At 34.1% G+C, this 21,582-nt stretch overlaps 1 protein-coding gene across 1 annotated transcript in view; it reads left to right on the plus strand.

The window, feature by feature from the left end:
• LOC149806602 (uncharacterized) overlaps window positions 1-21,582 on the plus strand; it is a 186,706-nt gene that overhangs the window by 127,874 nt on the left and 37,250 nt on the right. Inside the window, exons 34-36 of the mRNA XM_089955423.1 lie at window positions 2,329-2,484; window positions 8,753-9,013; window positions 18,905-19,081. Coding sequence (XP_089811549.1) covers window positions 2,329-2,484; window positions 8,753-9,013; window positions 18,905-19,081 — 594 coding nt within the window. The remainder of the gene's footprint in view (window positions 1-2,328; window positions 2,485-8,752; window positions 9,014-18,904; window positions 19,082-21,582) is intronic.

The raw sequence follows: 21,582 nt of genomic DNA on the forward strand, positions 1-21,582 counted from the left end.
ATGGAATAATGTTACCCCTGTCTATTTAACTTTCATTTTCTTAAGGTTTGTATCACTATACCAGAAGTACAACAGATTACAAAAATATACTTGATTTCTCATTTATCATTTCCTCTGACTTTTCAAGCAAAATCACTGTCATTGAATGCTAATGGTTTTATATTATGTCCTGGTACTAAATGTGTGTTATGCATGTGATGTGATTTGGATTTTTAACATAGCTTTAACAATTTTTCAGTCATATCGCTACAATGTTTGCAGTGTGGCAGTTTATAGTGATGTCTAGCACTTGAGGCATCATGCTGCAGACATGTAGCATGATATCCCACCCATTCACATTATCCTGACACCAGGCCGACCAGTCCTAACACTAACCTCTTAATGCTGAGCGCCAAGCGAGGCAGCTGTTAGTACTATTTTTATAAGTCTTTGGTATGACTCGGCTGGGGATTGAACCCACAACCTCCCACATCTGAGGCGGATGCTATAACAACTAAATGAATTTCATGTTAAAATGCCACTTCTAATTGTAATAATATAATCCTTATTCTTGCTTTTAATGGCTATTATTTGATCAGTGTTTATTTGATATCAGAAACATAACATATTTGCTTCCATTTTATGATAAAAAGAATGAAATACAGTGGTCTTTCATTATAAAACCCCTCATTATGCCACTGTCCCTCATATAATGTGGGCATAATCATGGATCCCAATAAATGCAATTAAGAAGAAGTGGCAGGCCAGCACATGATAAAAGCATGTTGGCATAAAGTGCCTAGATGCATTATAAACGGCTTATGGTGTGTAGGTCTGTCACTTCTGCCTAGTTAATATATTTCCAGCCATGAGCTGGGTTGACATTTTCCTCAGTCAGTGTCATTAATTGCCTGTTGTTCAGCAGTGATACTTATTCTGCATGTTTATTTTTGTTGGTTCATGTATATAGTTTTTATCTTTTGTCCTGAAACTGACCCCATCTAGCACTGATGAAATAGGTAAGATCCAAAAAGATACTAAAAAGTTAGATCAAAGGAGAAGTAAATACCAGTACAGGGTTCTTACTGTCTTTGAAGGTCTTTGACAGTTTGAGAAAAATGAGGTAGCATTTTCAAAGCCTTGAAAGTTTGGGAAAATTGAGCAAATTACCCCGAGGTCTTTAAAAGCCTTTGAAAATTGAAATAAACCCAAAAATGTTAATTTCTTTCCATAATCACAAATAAAATTGTCTAAGGTTGTTAGGCTTGGATGTAGTTGAGTTTTCCTGGTTTCTTTCTTCTGATTAATTATAGTTTGAATTTCATCATTAAACAATATTGTAGTATTTTGCATTAATTGTTTTCTCATATAATGTAACTTGTACACAGAATGGTAGCGAAAGTAGTTCTTGAAAATCTATGTTTGTGGTCTTCGAAAGTTTGGGAAAAGTCTTTGAATTTATCATTCAGAATTCTGTACGAACCCTGCAGTATATCAATGGTAAATATAATATCAAACATTTTGTAAAATTTGTTGTATATTAATTATTCAAAGTTATTTAGCAAAAAGTCCAAAAGTCTGGGATGGTGAAGACTGCATGACATTGTAGTTGGCATTAAACCAATTCTATGGACTAGGTGGGATATTTCCACGTGTTCAAATGTCCTTGTAACATAGGTATCTTAAAAGTTGTGTGCAAATTGACGTGGATTTTGAGATACATTTGTATCAGAACTGGCTGCTTGTTCTTGAGCATTTATAGTTGTACTGGTACTTAATGAATTTTCTGCCTAATCTCTGCCATGGTTCTCTGCCAGGTAATAAATGGTGAATACACACATTTAAAAATTCTACATGTACAAATTTTGATCATGTGATTTAATTATGTGATTTACCTATTTTGTCATTGTGAGGTAAGTATCTGAAAACATTATATGTGAGACAAAAAAAATGAGCAAGTAGATTGAGTATCTCTGCTGACCAACAGACAGGTAATGACAATGACTGCTAAAAAGTTCAATCTGGCTCATGGCCAAAAATATAAGTGACAGACCGACACACAATAAAGGCATTTATGGTGCATCTATGTGCTCCATGCCAACATGCCTTTATCATGTTTATGATGTATGTCTGTCACTTCTGCTTAGTTATTATGGATATTTGTTAATCACTAATGCAATTCCAAATGCAAACAGTGGAGACCTAGATCTTCCATCACAAACCACTTAAGCAGGTGTGCAGTGTAGATCCCAAACATCATGTTATGCTATGGGTAGATATTTGTTCATGCTATTGCCGGTAGAGTAAGTGTTGACGTAAATTCTGTAGATAAATTCATACTATTTGCAGGAATCAGAAATTTTGGGGATGAAGAGAAGAGAAGCTGATGAGCAGATAATCAGATACAAGGAAAAGATTCAGGTTTTGGAAAAAGAGGCAGAAAAATGGCAGGAATATGAGACAAACCTGGAAACTCTACAATTTCAACTTATAGAGGAAGGAAAGGTACCAGATACTTCTTATACATGAAGAGTTGTGTACTTCTAATTAACACACACCCACAACCAGTATTTCTAGATAGTAGAGTTAGCAGGATTAGTTTTTAAAAACTGACTCATGTTTATATATACAATAGTTTAAACAAATTTTATATATACAATAGTTTAAACAAATTTTATAAATGTTATTTACAGATCTGCCAACTCTTAAGATTTTGCTGTAAGTCTTACAAAAATTACCCTTAAAATACGGACTTACGGCATAATAGCAAGAACTATGGAAAAATTATCGTTGCCAAAAACTATGGATAATTGGTTCATCTGTGTTTTTATTTGGATCTGGGTTTCAACTTAGAATATGTGAAATTAATCAGGGAACCAGACTAACTTTACAGCAGCACCCCAGACACTTTAACCTGCACCTATTTGTTCATGCGAAGCATCTGCATGATCAAACTGTTGATTATAGAATTTTTAAAAATGGCATCCAGAAAGAGATGCATGTTTAAGACAAAAGGGAAAATTAGCTTCTAAAAAAGTGTTAATAATCAACACAGAAGAATAAAAAGGAATATTCAGATTCTTGTGAATAAAAGTTGGAAAGGCCACAATTACGTTTATTGGACAGCATGTGCCATTTTGTGTATGTCTCATGGTGGGAGATATGGTTGACGTCATCACTTGGAATGGAAAAGAATTTCTAAGTATTATGTCAAGTTGAGAGATAGTAATAAGCCATTGAGCTGCATAGGGTTTGGAAGTAGAGTTTGAGCAACTGTACTAGTGGTAAATAAAGTCTACACATACTTTACAAACTTTTCAGTTGAATATAATGTTTATTGTTGATGCATCAAACTTTTAATTACATTTTCCAGCTTAACAATAGCAGTTATTGATATTTTGTTACACCTTACTGAAAGCTGGTCAATCTTACGGAAAAAAATTAACTGCCTTTCTGAGACAGACTCATCAGGGTTGGCAGGTCTGTATTTAGAATTAAGTCCACATTCAGTAATTCGGCATATATCCTGTTAAGGAAGGCTATAAAATAAATAATCCTTTACTGTCATATCAATATCATACTAATGTTTCAGTAGAACAAAGGGCTTGAAAGTGCAGTGGACTCGTAAATAGTCATCTAACTGCAATTATGGATCAATTGAAAGAGTACAGTTGCATGATCTGCAAACAATTTATATTATTTTACAGGGATTTTCCTAACCTTTTTAGGGGCTGGTCATTCCCAATCTCAAAAATGTGTACATTTTCTAAAGTTCAACCAGAAAATTTCCATTTGAGATAAGCTATGTTGAAGATAATAAAATAAGAAAAATCTTTATTCCCTTTTTACATTTTTGAGTGAAAAATGAGATTTTTTTTGAAGAGTCTCTTCATCATAGTTATTTTATCTGTATGTAAAACAATTTTGCTATTATTGATTGTATGGGATTACTCAGTAATTTCTTGAGGAGTGCTTACTGACTGCTTTTCAGCATTTAAACATGCTTTGTTTAGCTCACTTATCTGGACGCTATATAAATGCAGTCTTGGTTTTCTTTTCTTCAGAAAATTTGCAAATTTGGTTTGTGTTTGCATACATTTTCCCATTCCAGTATCGACAGGCACTATTTTAGAAATAATATGAAAATTTATTCTTTAGATCTGATTTCTTGTCTTGTCCATGTTAATGGATAGAGGGATCTAAATATCACATTTTGGTTGTGGTCAGTTTGTTTTTGTTAGCTTTAACAGCACTTTGAACACATTCCTTGGCTATATTAGGCGAAGAAAATTGGAGCTAAGTTACATTCCCAAGGACACACTGAGGCATCTGACCTGGACTGGCAAAGGTGGGAATCAATGTTGTTACTCTTGGATTGCAAATCCAATTCTCTACCAGCTGAGCTGCTGTGGCTCCCTTGTTTGTCAGATCTTTGGTAAGGGCTTTTCCAATAAAACATGTACCCCATTGGGGGGAAAGGATCTTTCAAATGTAACCAACCACAACAAAAGCACTTTAAAAGGATATGATCTACTGTCTGATGTGTTTTAACCCAAAACATTGCCCCCTAAAGAAGCATATTATTTTACACAATTTCTGGCTAGGGGTTGGTGGGTGGTAGAAGTGATTTTATTATCGGTTTGGGGACAGAAGTGATTTAAATGACAGCTGACTGGATATAACCTATAATGAATTCTTATAGATCATATAATCCACTACATTTTTTTATTTCAGTGATTTCTATCTTTTGCTAAATTCTTGTTCTAAGGCATGCAGCTTTTGATTTGAATGATAATTAAATGTTGTATTGCTTTAAATGTATGGTCAGATGCTATGATTTCTTGTTATTCTTTTCTGATTTTGCAAATAAATTTGAAACAATTTGTCAGAAAAAAATATATATTAATGCCTGTGGAAGTGATGTCACATTATTTCTGCCAATTTTTACACTACATAATTTCTGTAAGAAAAGTATATTTCAGTGACTGATATGTCTTATTTTTCATGCCTCTTTTTTGCATGATCAACTTAAAATTAACAAAAAGAAATATAGCATGTTGAACATTGTAACATCATAAATTATATTTTTTTTTAATGGATGCAAATTTAGGAATAATTTTTTCTCAGTGTATTCGTAAAATCAACATCATTGCAGTTAATTGTGTATTGTCAACATCAGCTTCATCATCATCATTGATGGCCAGCAGTAAGATTCTGGACTTCTAATCCAAGAGTCACAGGTTCAATCTCCCATTTCTTGTCCTTCCATTGTCCTTTGTACAAGATGTGTACTGAAGATCTGAGTGGTTTCCATGGCAGAGTGGTGTATGATGCTTATCTTGTGATTACTTGCCTCTCATCATGCTTGTTCAAAAAAATTCCACTCGTATTTGAGAATGTTGCCAGTTATTTGTAGAACATCAGTGGTTATATCCAGCTGGTCTTTGAAGTCTGAAAAGTACTTGGGGTTTTCTTCAACACTAAAAATGATGGCCTGATATAGATTCGCTTTAGCTGAAAATGGTGTAAAACCCATAATGGTCAACCAGCAACCTCATCTCCAGTTGACCTAGTAAGGTGTTGGACAAATCTAAAACACCAAATCAAGTTAAGGTCTATGCCTCAGTAGTCTAAGGCAGTGGTTCCCAACCTGTGGGCCATGGACCATGGGAGAGGGGGTGGCTGCAGGGTTATTCCATGAGGTATGTATTTTCTAAATTAACTTTGCCTAAAAGAACAACTATTAGTATGCAGGGGGCTTGCAAAATGTTTGGAAGTTAAGAATGGGTCCTCAGTAAGAGCTATACTCAGAAAGGTTGGGCTAAGGTGCTTGTCTGACATTACTCACACATCCATGGCTAAGGTGCTTGTCTGACAGATTGCTCACACATCCAGGGCTAAGGTGCTTGTCTGACAGATTGCTCACACATCCAGGGCTAAGGTGCTTATCTGACAGATTGCTCACACATCCAGAGCTAAGGTGCTTGCCTGACAGATTGCTCACACATCCAGGGCTAAGGTGCTTGTCTGACATTACTCACACATCCAGGGCTAAGGTGCTTGTCTGACAGATTGCTCACACATCCAGGGCTAAGGTGCTTGCCTGACAGATTGCTCACACATCCAGGGCTAAGGTGCTTGTCTGACAGATTGCTCACACATCCAGGGCTAAGGTGCTTGTCTGGCAGATTGCTCACACATCCAGGGCTAAGGTGCTTGTCTGACAGATTGCTCACACATCCAGGGCTAAGGTGCTTGTCTGGCAGATTGCTCACACATCCAGGGCTAAGGTGCTTGTCTGACAGATTGCTCACACATCCAGGGCTGATCAATTTGGTTTTCACTTGTGACACCTTACATTTCACTTGTCCCAAAATTGTAATCACTTACCAAATCTTGATGAGAGATATGAGCTTTAATTCATAGAAATAGCAAATGAAATATTGTACTACATAATTATTTATATAAAAATTTTAATTTTATAAAAATTTGGTACCACAAATTTGGGCAAGGTATATATGTTTTAGCTGCTGTATTTGAAGAAAAATAATGTGTGCATGTCTGCCACCAGGAAAAGCATTAATCAACAGTTGATAGCTGTGTATTTGTTGAAATCCTTAAGCTCTGGTCCATTTGCTTAAATGTTCATTAGTAAAAGATTGAAACAAGGTAACAGAAGACCAACAAGGTTTGTAAAATTCTACAAATAATTTAGTTCCCTCAAATACCAAGTGAAAAATGTATAAAGGAATTTTCAGTCCTGCAAGTTAAATACCAAATAATCCTAGAATTTCTAATATGTTCCAATGATTTAAGTTCTAAATAAACTTAAGTGGTATTCCAAAATAAATCCATTGCAGGAAGTGTTGATGTGCCTGTGATGGCCCGTGTCATACTGCCAACAGTCATTTGTTGATTCACAATAATGCAATTCAAGAATATAGCCTTATTTGAACTTCACTATAAATCCCAGTCTCTATTCGCAAGAATGTTAATTTTGAGCACTTTGTATTTCCATAGAAAAATAGCTTGAATTAAGTAATTTGAAGAAATAAATTGCAGGTGACACAACAATAATACAATGATTCTGCTCAGATGTTAAGCATGATTGAATACTTTCTAGACAAACAAGATTATGTAGTCCTCTACTTGATATCAGGTCACAATTAGGATGTTAGTGGAATTTTGTGTTTTTCATTAAAGTTTACTTCATTTCCACTTATAGGAACATAGTTATTACTTTTCTTTTCAAACAATCAATATGAACAGTACCATACAGTATATTTGCAATTTTGTTGTTGTAGAAAAAATATAAAAAGTAATTAAAATTATATTGATTACATTCTTAAAAGTAATTTAATTTAATTACTCTGTGAAAATTTGAGTAATTTTAATTATAGTCATAATTTTAAAAAGTAATTATAATTAACTGATTACATTTGAAAAAGTAATTGAAATTTGATCGATTACATTTGAAAGTAATTGTAATGTAATTTATTAGATTTTAAACTAATTATAGTTTAATTGATTACATTGAAAAGTAATTGACCACAAGTCTGGTTGCAGTGAAATCAATACTATTTGATTTTAAATCATATGTTGTAGCATGGGAGAGAGCTGCAGTAGCTCATTTAGTTGAGCAATAGACTTGTAATCTATGGATATTGGGTTTGATACTTGCTCCAGCCAACCCAAGTCAGCTGCCTTGGTGTATCCTTGGGAAAGGCACTTAGAATGCTAAAAAAAATCTGATTAGCCCAATGCGCAGGGCCCCTCTAATATCAGATCAGGCCCTTCTTGTATTCTATGTGAGGAGCCTGTCTGACTTGTTGAGAAATCTAAGGTTCCTGAGAAAGCTTAAATTGCAGTGATGAAATATGCAGATCTATTTTCAAGATGTTGAACTGCATATAAGATGGCATGTCATGCTAAAAACACTATTTTTACTCTCAATACCCCTGACATGGTCATGTTTAAAAATGTGCAATTTTCAGTAATCTTTGAAAATAGAACAAAAAGTAAACACTTCAGTATATGCCCATTATGTGTAGCATGTATAAACAGTAAGCACTCATGATTGGAGCATACTGGACAGAGGCAATGAATTTTAGGTGGGTTTATGGAATTTGAGTCAGGGCTTGTGGGTTTTTTTTATAGCCACCAGCCCTGGGCCTGTGTCTAACAAAATTTTCTTTCAGTACTGGTGTAGCTCCCATTTTCTCAGCATGAAATAGCCCTTAATAGTTAAAAGCGCTGTTAGAAACCAATTAACCAGCTCAGTATGGTTTACAAGTATGTGAACAAGGATTATAGAATGTTGATTATTTCTTAAAAGTTACCTGTTATAATCTCTACCAAATGATGAAATAGTCTCTTTTATTGTTTTTACTCTCAAGGTTGTGATAGCATTGGTCATAAAATGTATCAGTCATGAAATATTGGAGATAGATAATCCATAGTCAGGGTTACATCTCACTCAAACCGGAAGAAATTCTGATGTCATTATAACGGTACAGCTGAAGGCCATGATCACATAACATGCCATTATGATATCACATATAGCAATATATACAATGGTTTGCTACAAAATGACACAGTTGACAATGTCATGGACACTAAATGTGTAATATTAAAACAAAACTCATAACTTAGTGTGCATTATCAGTCAGTGAGTCTACACACATGACTGAAGAATATGAAATATGCAAAGCCTAGCAGAAGTGAGCACAGCTGAGAAAAACTATTTCTTCTATTTGATTTTTTTCAATTTCAGAAAGTGGAAATTTACAAGGAAACTGTAACAGAGTTCCAAGAGGAGAAGAGTCAGTCAGAAAAGGTGATGGAGGAGGTTAAGTCAGACTTATGCAGAATTAAAAATCACAATAAGGAGCTTCAGAGGACTTTAGACAATTATAAAACTTCAGTCACAGAATTAAACAAGCAATGTCAGCAATTAGAACAGAGTGCAGCCAGAGCTTCAGAGCTTGAGAGAGAACGAGAGAACTTGCAGCAGGCATTGTCAGAAGCAGAGGAGGTATGTTTGACATTTGTGTTTTCTTAGTGTTTCTGACAGGTCTTTTGAGCTGTGGTCTGCACAGTGATCTAATTCCCACCCACCCCATTCATGACTCTGTTGTGCCACACCATGGCCCAATTGAGAGGCATCAAGACCATATTGTACCATACTGTTATCCCATTGAGAGGCATCATGATTGTATTGTATGACACCATGGCCCTATTGAGAGGCATCAAGACCATATTGTACAATACTGTTATCCTACTGAGAGGCATCATGACTACTGTACAACACCATGGCCCAATTTAGAGGCATCAAGACCATATTGTACCATCCTGTTATCCCATTGAGAGGCATCATGACTGTAGTGTATGACACCATGGCCCTATTGAGAGGCATCAAGACCATATTGCATACATGCCAACCATTATGCTTGATGCATAATCATTAAGCTTTTTTCACTAAATTACACTTTATGCATGAACATATTCAGATTACGCGTTTTCGGTATGTCCCCCTCCCCCAAAAAATTAATAAATTGTTTTTTTATTTTTATTAACATCCCTTTAATCTCACAGACCATATCATATTATAGAAAAGATGGCTTCTACATAACTACGACATAAGACTACGCTTATCCATCCTTGCATGCACTTTCCTAACAGTATTATGTTCTATTTATAGCAGCTGCTCTATTTCCAAGAAACATGCTGGTTTTACTTTCAGACTTTTGACCTTGGTTTCTATTTATAGCAGATGTATGGTTTATTTAGGAGAGAACAGACAGGTTTTCTAATTTTCAATCTTTGCTTGCAGATTTTTTTATTTCTAATTTATATCTGATACAGAACCAGTCTGTAGATATTTGGCGATAAAAGTCAAGTCATATTTATGCATGTGTTAGAGCAAAAATGTTTTTCAAATAACTTTACAGATGGATTAGAAAAAGACGAAAAACCAATTCAAAGGTCAATACATGTACTACACAATACAGCGTTCCATTCTAGGGCAGCTTCATGCCCACTGCAGGCTGTGTGGAAAGGAATTTAATATTGGTCATGATGGTAAAACAAAGAAACCTTGAATTAGCTCATTTTACAAACTCCAATACTAAGGTAACTTGTAACTTCTTTTTTAAAGCAGAACTAATAAATGCTGAGGCGTTATTTACTGAGTTCTTAATAGAACACAGACTACCCCTAACAGTAGAAGACTATGTTAGTCCTTTGTTCAAATGGATGTTTTCTGATTCCAAAATTGCAGAAAATATGCATCTCCAAGAACAAAATCATCTAATATTGTTAGGTGTTTAGCTGAAGTTAAATCACTTAAAATTGCATGAAAATTGGGCCATTTAGTATTGCAACAGACAGGAGCAGTGATTATAATGACAAAAAGTTGTACCCAGTCTGTGTAAGAGACTTTGACAACAAAAAGGGCAAAGTCAGATTGCTCTTCTTTCATTACCAGAATTAACAGTAGATTCCACTTGAGAAAACGTTTTTTATTTGCTTGATAATGCTTTGGATAAACATAAGTTGGTAGAACTGTATGGGGTTTTCAGTTGATAATGCATCAGTAATGACTGGAATTCATAAAGGAGTTGCATTCTATATTTTAAAAATTGTCTCCATCAGTGTATATATAAGGTTGTTGCTGTCATATGATGCACCTTGCTGCAGGAAAGGCTGCTGATAAATTAGGAGAACCCCTGAAGTATCAAGTTGGCATTCTACCTGACAATGTACTTCATGCGGACAGAGTTGATTAGTAATGGCACCTTTTTTCCCAGCAAAAAGATCCAATAACTGGGAGATATATATATTCCTCTTCTTTGTCAGGTTATGAAAGGAAGATTGGTTCTTTACTATTCTAATGCCAACTGTGAGAGATTGTCCAGTGTTGTTAATAAAAATAAAAATGAATTCAGATCCAGGCTCTGTAACCCAGCACTTGGTTCTCTACTGGTGTGCAAAACATTCGTAATCTCAGCAGGTACAAAGTGTTTTGAAATGCAATATGAGAGGCTTGCTTTTAAAAGCTCAAAGTACTATATATGAAAATTTGAAGCAGTAATTGATGTTAAAAGACTAGAAGGGGTAAAGAAATCATTTTGTACATATGCTCATTGAATTTTATATGTTATATTTAGATTACTCTTTTCCTGCTCAGATTACTCTTTTTGTCCACTTGGATTACACTTTTTCCTCGCCAGGGGTTGGCATGTATGCATATTATACCATACTGTTATCCCACTGAGAGGCATCATGGCTGTATTGTATGACACCATGGCCCTATTGAGAGGTATCATGACCATATTGTATCATACTGTTATCCTATTGAGAGGTATCATGACCATATTGTATCATACTGTTATCCTATTGAGAGGTATCATGACCATATTGTATGACACCATGACCCTTTTGAGAGGCATCATGACCATATTGTATCATACTGTTATCCTATTGAGAGGCATCTTGATTGTATTTTATGACACCATGGCATCAAGACCATATTGTACAATACTGTTATCTCATTGAGAGGCATCATGGTCATATAGTTTGACACCATGGGCCTATTGAGAGGCGTCAAGACCATATTGTATCATACTGTTATCCTATTGAGAGGCATCTTGACTGTACTGTATGACACCATGGCCCTATTGAGAGGCATCAAGACCATATTGTACTATACTGTTATCTCATTGAGAGGCATCATGGTCATATAGTTTGACACCATGGGGCTATTGAGAGGCATCAAGACCATATTGTACCATACTGTTATCCCATTGAGAGGCATCATTACTGTATTGTATGACACTATGGCCCTATTGAGAGGCATCGTGACCATATTGTACCACATTGTTATCTCACTGAGAGGCATCATTACTGTATTGTATGACACCATGGCCATATAAAGAGGCATCATGACCATGTTGTACTATGCCATGACTGTATTAAGAGGCTTCATAGACCCTATTGTACCACACCTTGACCCTTTTAAGAGGCATTATGACACTGTTGTACCACACCATGACCCTATTGAGAAACATGATGACACTATTGTGCCTGACCACAACTCAGTTGAGAGGCATCATGACACCATTGTACCACACTATGACTTTACTGAGAGGAATCATGACACTGTTTTCACGCACCAGATACAGAAGTATCATGATCTTATATTTATTCATCATGGCCAATTTATAATTAAATATTCCACTTTAAGATTTTTCTTTAGATTGTCATGTTTTAGTTCAGAATCATATCGTCTTTCTAACAGTATACAGTACAAGTTGTTTCCCTTGTTTTAATGAGACTTTACTAGACTGGCTTGCCCATGACTACAGATCATTATCTCATTGGTTGATTTGATGTTGATTAAAGACAATGAATCTGTGTATTGATCCTTCTAAATGTGCAACTGAATCTTTAAACAGAACGGTCAACCATAAACCAGAATAATTCTCTAAGTGAGCTTCATCAAAACAGATGGAAAACAAGAGAATGTATGGACTTTCAATGAACAAAGTCAACAATATTCTTGACAAAATAGTGGTCAGTCGTAAATTGTCACTCACTCAGTCAGACAGGTTATTGGAAAATTCACCAAACTGCTGTAAATATCCACCCACCATTTTAAGTTGTGTGAGTACATTTTCAATCCCTTGGGTGGGTCTAAGCATCTGGAAGTACTAGGCTCAATAGTCCTTTATTTAACCATACTGATCAGCACACTTATGTGCAGCTTATATAATGCATCGTAGCTATGACATCTTTGTCTAAAGCTTTTCTTTCAGACAACCTTCTGTCTTACAGAATTTTACAATTTGAACCTTTAGAAACTGACACATGGAAATTTTTTGAAATTCATCAAAATAGACAATTTATCAACTGCCATACTAGAGATAACCACACCTAGCAATTAGCTTTCTAGAGGTGTAACAATTCATTAACATATCTTTCCATAATTATATCTTTTGAAACACAATACTGAATCAGTATCAGTGCTACTAATGCTGGAATATCCCAATACATGTTAAATTGCAACTGCGACGAAACATCGATGTAGTAACACTTAAGGTGATGCATCATGATGGACATATTTTACTTGAGAAAAGAAAGAAAATTAAGGAGCTTTATGTGTGTTTAAAAATGTATTAAGTTTTTGGCAATGTTCTGTTGTTTATTATTATCATCCATCCACTACACATTAATTATCAGACTGTCTCACTGAGGAATTATTATGATCCTTTTTTTCATGTATAGTTTTGTAAAATGATAGATAAATCATACGTTGAATATTTATAGTGTTTTGTTACAAATTCCGGTATGAAAGATAGTTTCTAGATTGATGCCTAAGGAGCTTATGAGCCTATAATGCTTTGAAAGACCAAATTGCAAATGTAATCTTAAACCCAAACCTCTCAGCTGTGTTTAGGGCTGCCATCTAACAACATTGTGGGTTTCAGGGGCTAGACAATTAAAAATTGCGGGGTACAATTGATAACAAAATCCTGTGCAGAACTTTTTTAAATTCAGGTAATATTAGTAACGTTTCTGCATGAATACTGGGCCAACTCATTGACATGTTTTTTTACAAAAAAAATAGGCAGAAAAGACAAGGTACTGTAGATGTATGTATTGTGATATGCATTTTATTGTTGCTCCTGTGTTACAACATGTGTTACATTGCCTGCTAATTGTTTTGATACATAATGGTACATATTATATTGCCACCCAAGCATTGTGATCTGTATCATATTGTGACCAATCAAAGAACAAAGAAGTTGGCATGGGACAAATCAGGGGATTTTCAAAGTTTGGTAAGGAGTTTTGACTTTAAAAGAGGAGGGATTTTCAATCAGAATGGTGAATATTTTATTTCTGTCTTCAACTTTTTGTTATTCCAGTGTGGACCAAATGCTTAAGTCACGATGTGAGTAGTTTTTGTCAGTCTGCGACAATTTGTGCAATTTCTGAATTGGGGAATATTATTTTGACTAGATCTGAAAATGATCTGCTACCATAAATGGCAAAATATTTTTGGCTATAAAGTTGGCAAACAGCATCTATATATCCTCATCCACATTTGATGCAGATTTTTCCAACATGGATTTTAGTGATGGCATATTTCTTGCCATGTTTAATATGTCTAAATATACTGCATGACACAATGTCATTCTTGCCACCATAGCAGATTTTAAAATCAGCTGTATGGGAAGGGAGGAATGCATATTCATATCCTTTGAACTTGATTCCAACCACTGAAAATCCTTTTTCCATTTTGTGTGAATTTTGGTTCTTTAAATTTTGTCATTTTAGCATTGGGAGATAATGCGTGCTTAGATATCTCAATAGACTTTAAACACCAAAGCCAAACTGAGTTTTATGCCACTTGAGATCTTTAGTGACCCAACCAAAGTCAATTAACCTCTTTAAATCTTTAATCCAGTCCGAATTACTTTTGATCATACTTAGTTTAGACTCTAATCCATCTCAACAACCTTAAGCTCCAAAGCCAAACCTACCCTGTGAGAGAGAGATGTTTATTTTTTGTGGTCATTTTATTTGCCTGGCTCTGAAGGACAGGTTGGACCTAGGTACAGGGGAAGAATAATGATGCCAATTCAAATATAATCTCAGAAAATATGTTTTACCTCATACAGCATAATTTTCGAAAGAGTTACTTTTAATGTTTTACTGTTGTTATGCATTACCAATTAGATGAGTATTCCTTTGAAATCAATATTGATCGCCTACAGAGTGATTCAAATGTCAAGTTATACATACAAGTGCCACAAGTACATTTGCCAGCTGTAGTTTCCAAGTTGTTATAGATAACAGCATACAGCACATGTATCAGTAGTTACCAAGTTGTTAAAAGTAACAGCATAGAGCATATGTGTCTGTAGTTTCCAAGTTGTTATAGGTAACAACATAGAGCACATGTGTCTGTAGTTTCCAAGTTGTTATAGATAAAAGCATAGAGCACATATGTCTAGTTTCCAAGTTGTTATGGATAACATCATAGAACACATGAATCTGTAGTTTCCAAGTTGTTATAAGTAACAGCATAGGGCACATTTGTCTTTAGTTTCCAAGTTGTTATAGATAACAGTATAGAGTACACGTATCTGCAGTTTCCAAGTTGTTATACACAACAGTATAGAGCACATGTGTCTAGTTTCAAAGTTTTTATAGTTAACAGCATAGAACACATTAATCATTAGTTTTCAAGTTATTATAGATAACAGCATAGAACACATTGATCATTAGTTTTCAAGTTGTTATAGATAACAGCATAGATCACATGAATCTTTAGTTTCCAAGTTGTTATAGATGACAGCACAATACACATGAATATGTAGTTTCCAAGTTATTATAGATAACATCATAGAGCACATGTATCTGCAGTTTCTAAGTTTTTATAGATGACAGCATAGAACACATTAATCATTAGTTTTCAAGTTGTTATAGATAACAACATAGAGCACATGTGTCTGTAGTTTCCAAGTTGTTATAGATAGCTGCACAGAGAACATGTTTCTGTAGTTTCATAGTTATTATAGAGAACAGAACAGAGCACTTGTGTCTGTGTGCATATGTGTCTGTGTAATGAGAGAGAGATGTATAATACTTATAATAAATTATATATTTTTTCTTCTCAATGCCACATCCCAAACCATTTTATTTCATAAACTTTTTGGGGCCAAATTTCAGTTTAATATTATTTACTGCTCTAAATACCTTTCATAACAGAGCTGAATAAATGCAAAGAGACCACACATGACAAAGTATTATTTAAAAAACCCCACAAAACAAACAATTCAGCAGGATGACAACACTCGAAATGCATCATCATATTATAAGCACCAGATTTATATATACACTGTAAAATCATGAAATGAAACACAGAATGAAAAAGAAATATGCAAACATTATCTTGTGAAGTATGGGATGAGTGAAGGAAAGTGGTTGTGATCTAATGGCTAGATTTTGAAACTGATTATAACAATGACTTGCTGCTTGAATTAACAGTGAGTGACAATATAGTTTTTCTATGATTGTCTTAAAAATAAACAAAGTTATGAAATGGGTAGTTTAATTCTTAAACTTTGCATTTTCTTTATAATTTTAAAATTTTAAACATATAATACTATTCTGTATTTGCATTTAATATTATATGTAATCTGTATATATACTTAAGTGTGAATTATATGGAGGATATTTTCTTTTCCTACATTAATTCCAGGTATATTTCATCGTGGTACCAAGAACATTATATTTTCATGAGTGGCAAAGCCTTGAGTTAAAATATATAGTTTTTGGTACCACAAGATGATATATAACCCATATTAATGCAGGAAAAGATAATAAAAAAATATTATATACCAGACTTGCTCCAGAATTGAAGTTTATGCTGTTCATTTCTGTAAGATTAATTGATTTTAATTATCGTAAGTATATGTAGAAAATAACAGTTAAGTATTATAATAGTAAAATGTCTGTGTAAATCTCTAAGGGCAAAATGCATTATGTTATGAGAAGAAGAAAAAGCAACAGTTGCTTACATGCTCTGAATCACTTTTAATTCGTTGTTAAGACAATTTTTGTGGTTTTTGTGGGCAAGTATTACCATAAATTTAATTGTCAAAATGAAATATGAACCAAGCTGATATTCAGTGTGTTCACCCCATTGTATATATGTTTTTTTGTCTTAATACTAATAGTATTTATGTGAGATAACCCGTTTTAAAAGCGCATCACACAAATACACACACACACACATGCACACAAGCATGCACACACACACACTATTGCAAAATGAGAAGCAATTCAAATCTATTGATTATGATTTAATTTGCATTCAGAATTTTTTTAACTTGAAAGCTATAAAGTTATGTAATGACTATCCATTGCTGTAGTAATAAGAACAAAGTTATTCATTGTTTGCATCTTTCTTTACTGCAAAAGGTGCACATATCCATTTATAATAGTGCATACTGAATAAAACTTTCAGCAGTTAAATGAATTTGCAAAATATCTTGGAAACATGGAAGTAATAAAGGTCAAGAAAATAAAATGTCAATCACAGTTTGCAGTTTTCAATAAGCACATCTATCTTTAAATAACATTAGCAGCTGTTTATTTATCAAAATATTTAAAATGGTGATCATGAAGGCACTATTATCCTTGGTTAGACACTGTTCCATACTGAGTTGACATATTAATGCGGAAACAGTTATTGTGTCTGGTTGCAAAAGTTTGATGTTTGATAAAGAAAGAAAGTGTTCACTACATGTTTTTATTCTATTGATCACAAGTACTGTTGATCATACCATTGAGTAAATGGAACACAAAAGAGCACATTGTTATGAATAATTATGTTTCATACATGTAATTAATTCATAAAGAAATAATTAGTAGATCAGTCACAATTTCTAAAGGCCATTTTTAATCGTGACCATCCAAAGTGCAGCAAGATCATGTGAGGAGATAATCAAGTTTGTGTTAATTATATTCAGGTAGATGTTGTTTATGTTGATCAAATCCTTATTTGATGGAACATCCCCACTGTCCTCCTTACATTTAATTGAACAATCTTCATTGACAAATATTACTCATAAAATATTGATTTTAGTTGCTCCTTGGAAGATTTGTTGAAAGATAAATATGAGAGTTCCATACATGTGACTGGCATAATATAGGTATGATTTAATTTCCTTAAAAAGAGACAGCAGCTTTTCCATTGATGTTCTTTGAAAATATCAGTGTTATTGCCTTTGGTTTACACTAATTACATCAATGGTATTGAACATGTCTGATTATTTATATATACAAAAGGATGTTGGCATGTTTTTTTATTCAGATCCCTGAATTTATGCAATGTTAGTTATGAATAATTTAATTAACCCAATTACTGCAGTATGAATCAAGCACATTTACTTAGAAATGTGTTGAAGTGAAAGACAGTATAAATATTTAAAGAGATAAATACATTGTCACGTAATATTTTGTCTTTATTTTTAAAATGGCAACTGCATAAAATGAAGTACCCGTGAATATGCATTTTTAACCCAAACCACAACATTTGATATTCACAAAGGTAAAGTGATTCACTGTACCATGTGTTCATTTTATATCCATCCATGTTTGATATTAAAATGTTTACAGGTATTTAGTCATGATGGTACTCTTTTTAAACCAGAGAGATAATGGTCCAATATTATAGTTACTATTTCATATCAGATATTCTGTTTTTGAAGAATTTTTATGGAGTTTAATGTCAAATTTTTCTGCAAGAACACTAAACTGATAATGAATACTTGTGCAGTTGACAGTAAATAGTTGATGGGAACAGTGTTTCTACTTAAAAGGTATGAGATGGAACAAAGGTGACCTGTCATCATTGGGTCTATATTTGGGCTAGATCTGTTATGTTTGAGACAGCCAACTCAAACTGCAATAGATCTGTTATATTTGAGACAGCCAACTCAAACTTCAATATACTAGCATCAGAGCTAGCAACCTCTTTATTATATGTGTAAGCAAAATCATACTTGCATGACTAAAATCCTTTCTCACCAGAATTTGTCAATTATAAATTTATACAGAGAATTCTTTAAACAGGAAATTATGCTGATTTCATGAAATAATAATAATAATAATAATAATGATGGTGATGGTGATAATGATGACCACAGTATTCAGTAGATTGTATTTATTTAAGAACCAAGTTTGAAAGGTGAACCTGCATTCAGAGGTCACCTGTGCACAAAGTCCAGTTTGGCCTTTTCCTTTGGATGGCTGCTGTTGGCAGGTTTGACAATTTGAATAAGTTGTAAATATATGAAATTACATGTATTACTTGACTTCTTTCTCTGTACTTGAATGTGGCTACTTACAGAAAGTGTCAGTGTACTCTGAAGCCATGACAGAATTCCAGGAGGAACAGAAGATGGTGCAAGAGGAGTTGACTGACCTCAGACACAAGAACTCAAAACTGAAGGAGGAACTGGCAGATCATACAGAGTGCCAGGCCAAGATATCTGCTCTAGAGAGTCAGTGTAGAGAGTTGAATGAGGTAAATGAAAACAAAATCGAGGACAATATTAACAGTTTAAAATATATGGTAGTAGTTGTAATCTGTCCATGTCCAGAGACCTATGAATAATATGTTACTGTGAATATTGCAGTTTATATCATGGTAGCAGAATTATGAAAATATTTAATGGCAGGAACATCTTTTTGACTTAGCTTCAACAATGAGACCACTAATTTAAGAAATCCAGGCAATCAGGGAATACTTATAATGTTACAAAGCATGTAAAAAAAAAAATGAATCTATTATTAAGTGCAGCTTCTTACTATAACTTGTGCAGTAGTGATTTCAATTAATATTAAAACAGCTAATGATTTAGACAAAAATTTAAACATTAATTTCACTTGGTGATATAAATATAGAGGTATATAATTGATGAACAGTATTTAAACATAACAAATGGCTATATGTTTATCTCAGATTTTTTATAGATGAGTTAGCCCCCCCCCCCTTATGTTTTTCTAGTTGGCTGACTATCCCTGTTTTTTTTTCACCAGGGTTTGAAAAAAAATGAGCTAGTTTTGCCCAGTGCTTGAAGCATATAGTACATTATATATACTTATCATTATATGTGTTTTTAAAAATGAAAACAACCGACCTATCTACCCTAATTTTAAAACAAGCACAAGAGGAAACATGGTGGGGGGAGCAGTGCTGAAACACTCTGATAGCCCAATGCCCAGAACCTCTCTTAATTCAGATTGGGCCCATCCTGTATTCTAAGTGAAGTGTCAGTTGAGCTTGTCGTAAAAACATGAAATTTGACTGAGAAAAATTGGATCACACTGATTAAATGTGGAAATGTATTTTCAAGATATTGACATACCTGCCATAACACAGCTTAATCGGATTAAAATCAGATCACCACTGTCCTACATGAAGTTGAGATCTAGTTTTAAGCAAATTGTAACACGGTTTCTCATACTAAGAACATGATTTTGTACTCCCAAACCCACTGACACAGTCATGTCTTGAGAAAAACAATTTTCAGTAATCTTTGAAAATAATTTTTTAAAATAAAACAACACTTTCAGAATGTGTCCATTACATGTAGCATGTCAGAATGGTAAGCAGTCATGATTGGAGATGATGTAAAACTATCCTTTGAGCAGTTCAAACAGCGGCAATTAAAAGGCAAAAAGGTCAGGTATAAACCACCATTTCACATATTACTTAATTGGCTGAGATTTGAAGACTGCAGTGGGTGAGCCCATTGTGTTAATTTGCATTGTTAAGATCAGGAAGTGAAACAACCCAATATAGGTAAATCAAAGAGATGTTAGATGCATGGAGAAAGAAATTTATTACATATTACCTTGAATGAGGATGTTTAAGCCCATTGTATTATAGATTTTTGTCAAGTTTGTGAACAGCAGCAACATTTCTTTGAAGTCGGCTTTTTACAAGCATATTTAAAATGCATAGCATGATCATTTTGTTTGTCAGAATACAGCTCCAGTGTGAATCATGTTTGAAGCCGATTTAGGAAGCAATTAGCTATCAACAAAGCCCAACAAAAATAAATTTCAGAATTCCTGGTTGATGGAATTTTACTTTGTGAAGCACGCCAGCAAAACAATATGGGGGAGGGGTACTTAATTATTTGCACATACTGCAAACAACATGTTCAGTTTGGTTCTTACCAGGATTCTCTCTGAGAATTCAGCAGAGAAGTTTGAACACCAGTACCATCCAGTCTTTAGTGAGTGCAGTGATGAACACTAATGAGACTTACATTACCTTCAAAGCCCCAATTGAACCATACTGAATTTATATTTGAATTGCAAATGTAGTGTGACAAATAATATTAGAAAAAGGGGAAATTTGGCGAATATAAAAATTAGACTGGCAGAGTCCAGGCTTGTGGAATGTCAGTCAGGTCTTGGGATTTTTTATAAAGTCATCAGCCCTAGGCCAGTGTCTAAAAAATATTATTTGCGCATTGTGGCCTTAGTTATAATTTCTGCTGGTAAGATGCGAAGTGCAGCAATTAATTTAATTCATAATATTCTTCATAAAAAGAGCTGAATGATTGAGTGCTGTAAATAAAAGGTCAGCTTGCATCATTATGTTGTTATTGTTGAACTGTTAGCTTTAGAGCCATACTACTGATGGCAGTTAAAAACTACAGACAGACTGCTTTTGAACAACTGATGGAGCCGGGAAATGCTAAACAGGTCTGGTGAAGCATGCAGTTTTGAAAAATGTCTTGAGCTGTACTGTACCACCATTTTTTTGGCGTATTTGTGTTCATTTGTTTTCTTTATTTTGGGTAATAGTAGAGGTTAGTGTATGAAATAAATGATCTATTACTATGTACACTAGGAAAATCCTCCAGTTATAGCAGTAACACATGCTTTTATTGAGTTCAAAAATCAAAATATCATCCTTTGACTTGGACCAAGATGGAAGGACATGAGCTGGGAGGGAGGAGGCAATTGGGTAATAAATAGTGGGTAATTATTACATAATTAAATTTAGCC

Source organism: Sinohyriopsis cumingii, chromosome 1 (assembly GCF_028554795.1).
Source record: "Sinohyriopsis cumingii isolate HCF-2022 chromosome 1, ASM2855479v2, whole genome shotgun sequence".
NCBI classification, from domain to species: domain Eukaryota; kingdom Metazoa; phylum Mollusca; class Bivalvia; order Unionida; family Unionidae; genus Sinohyriopsis; species Sinohyriopsis cumingii.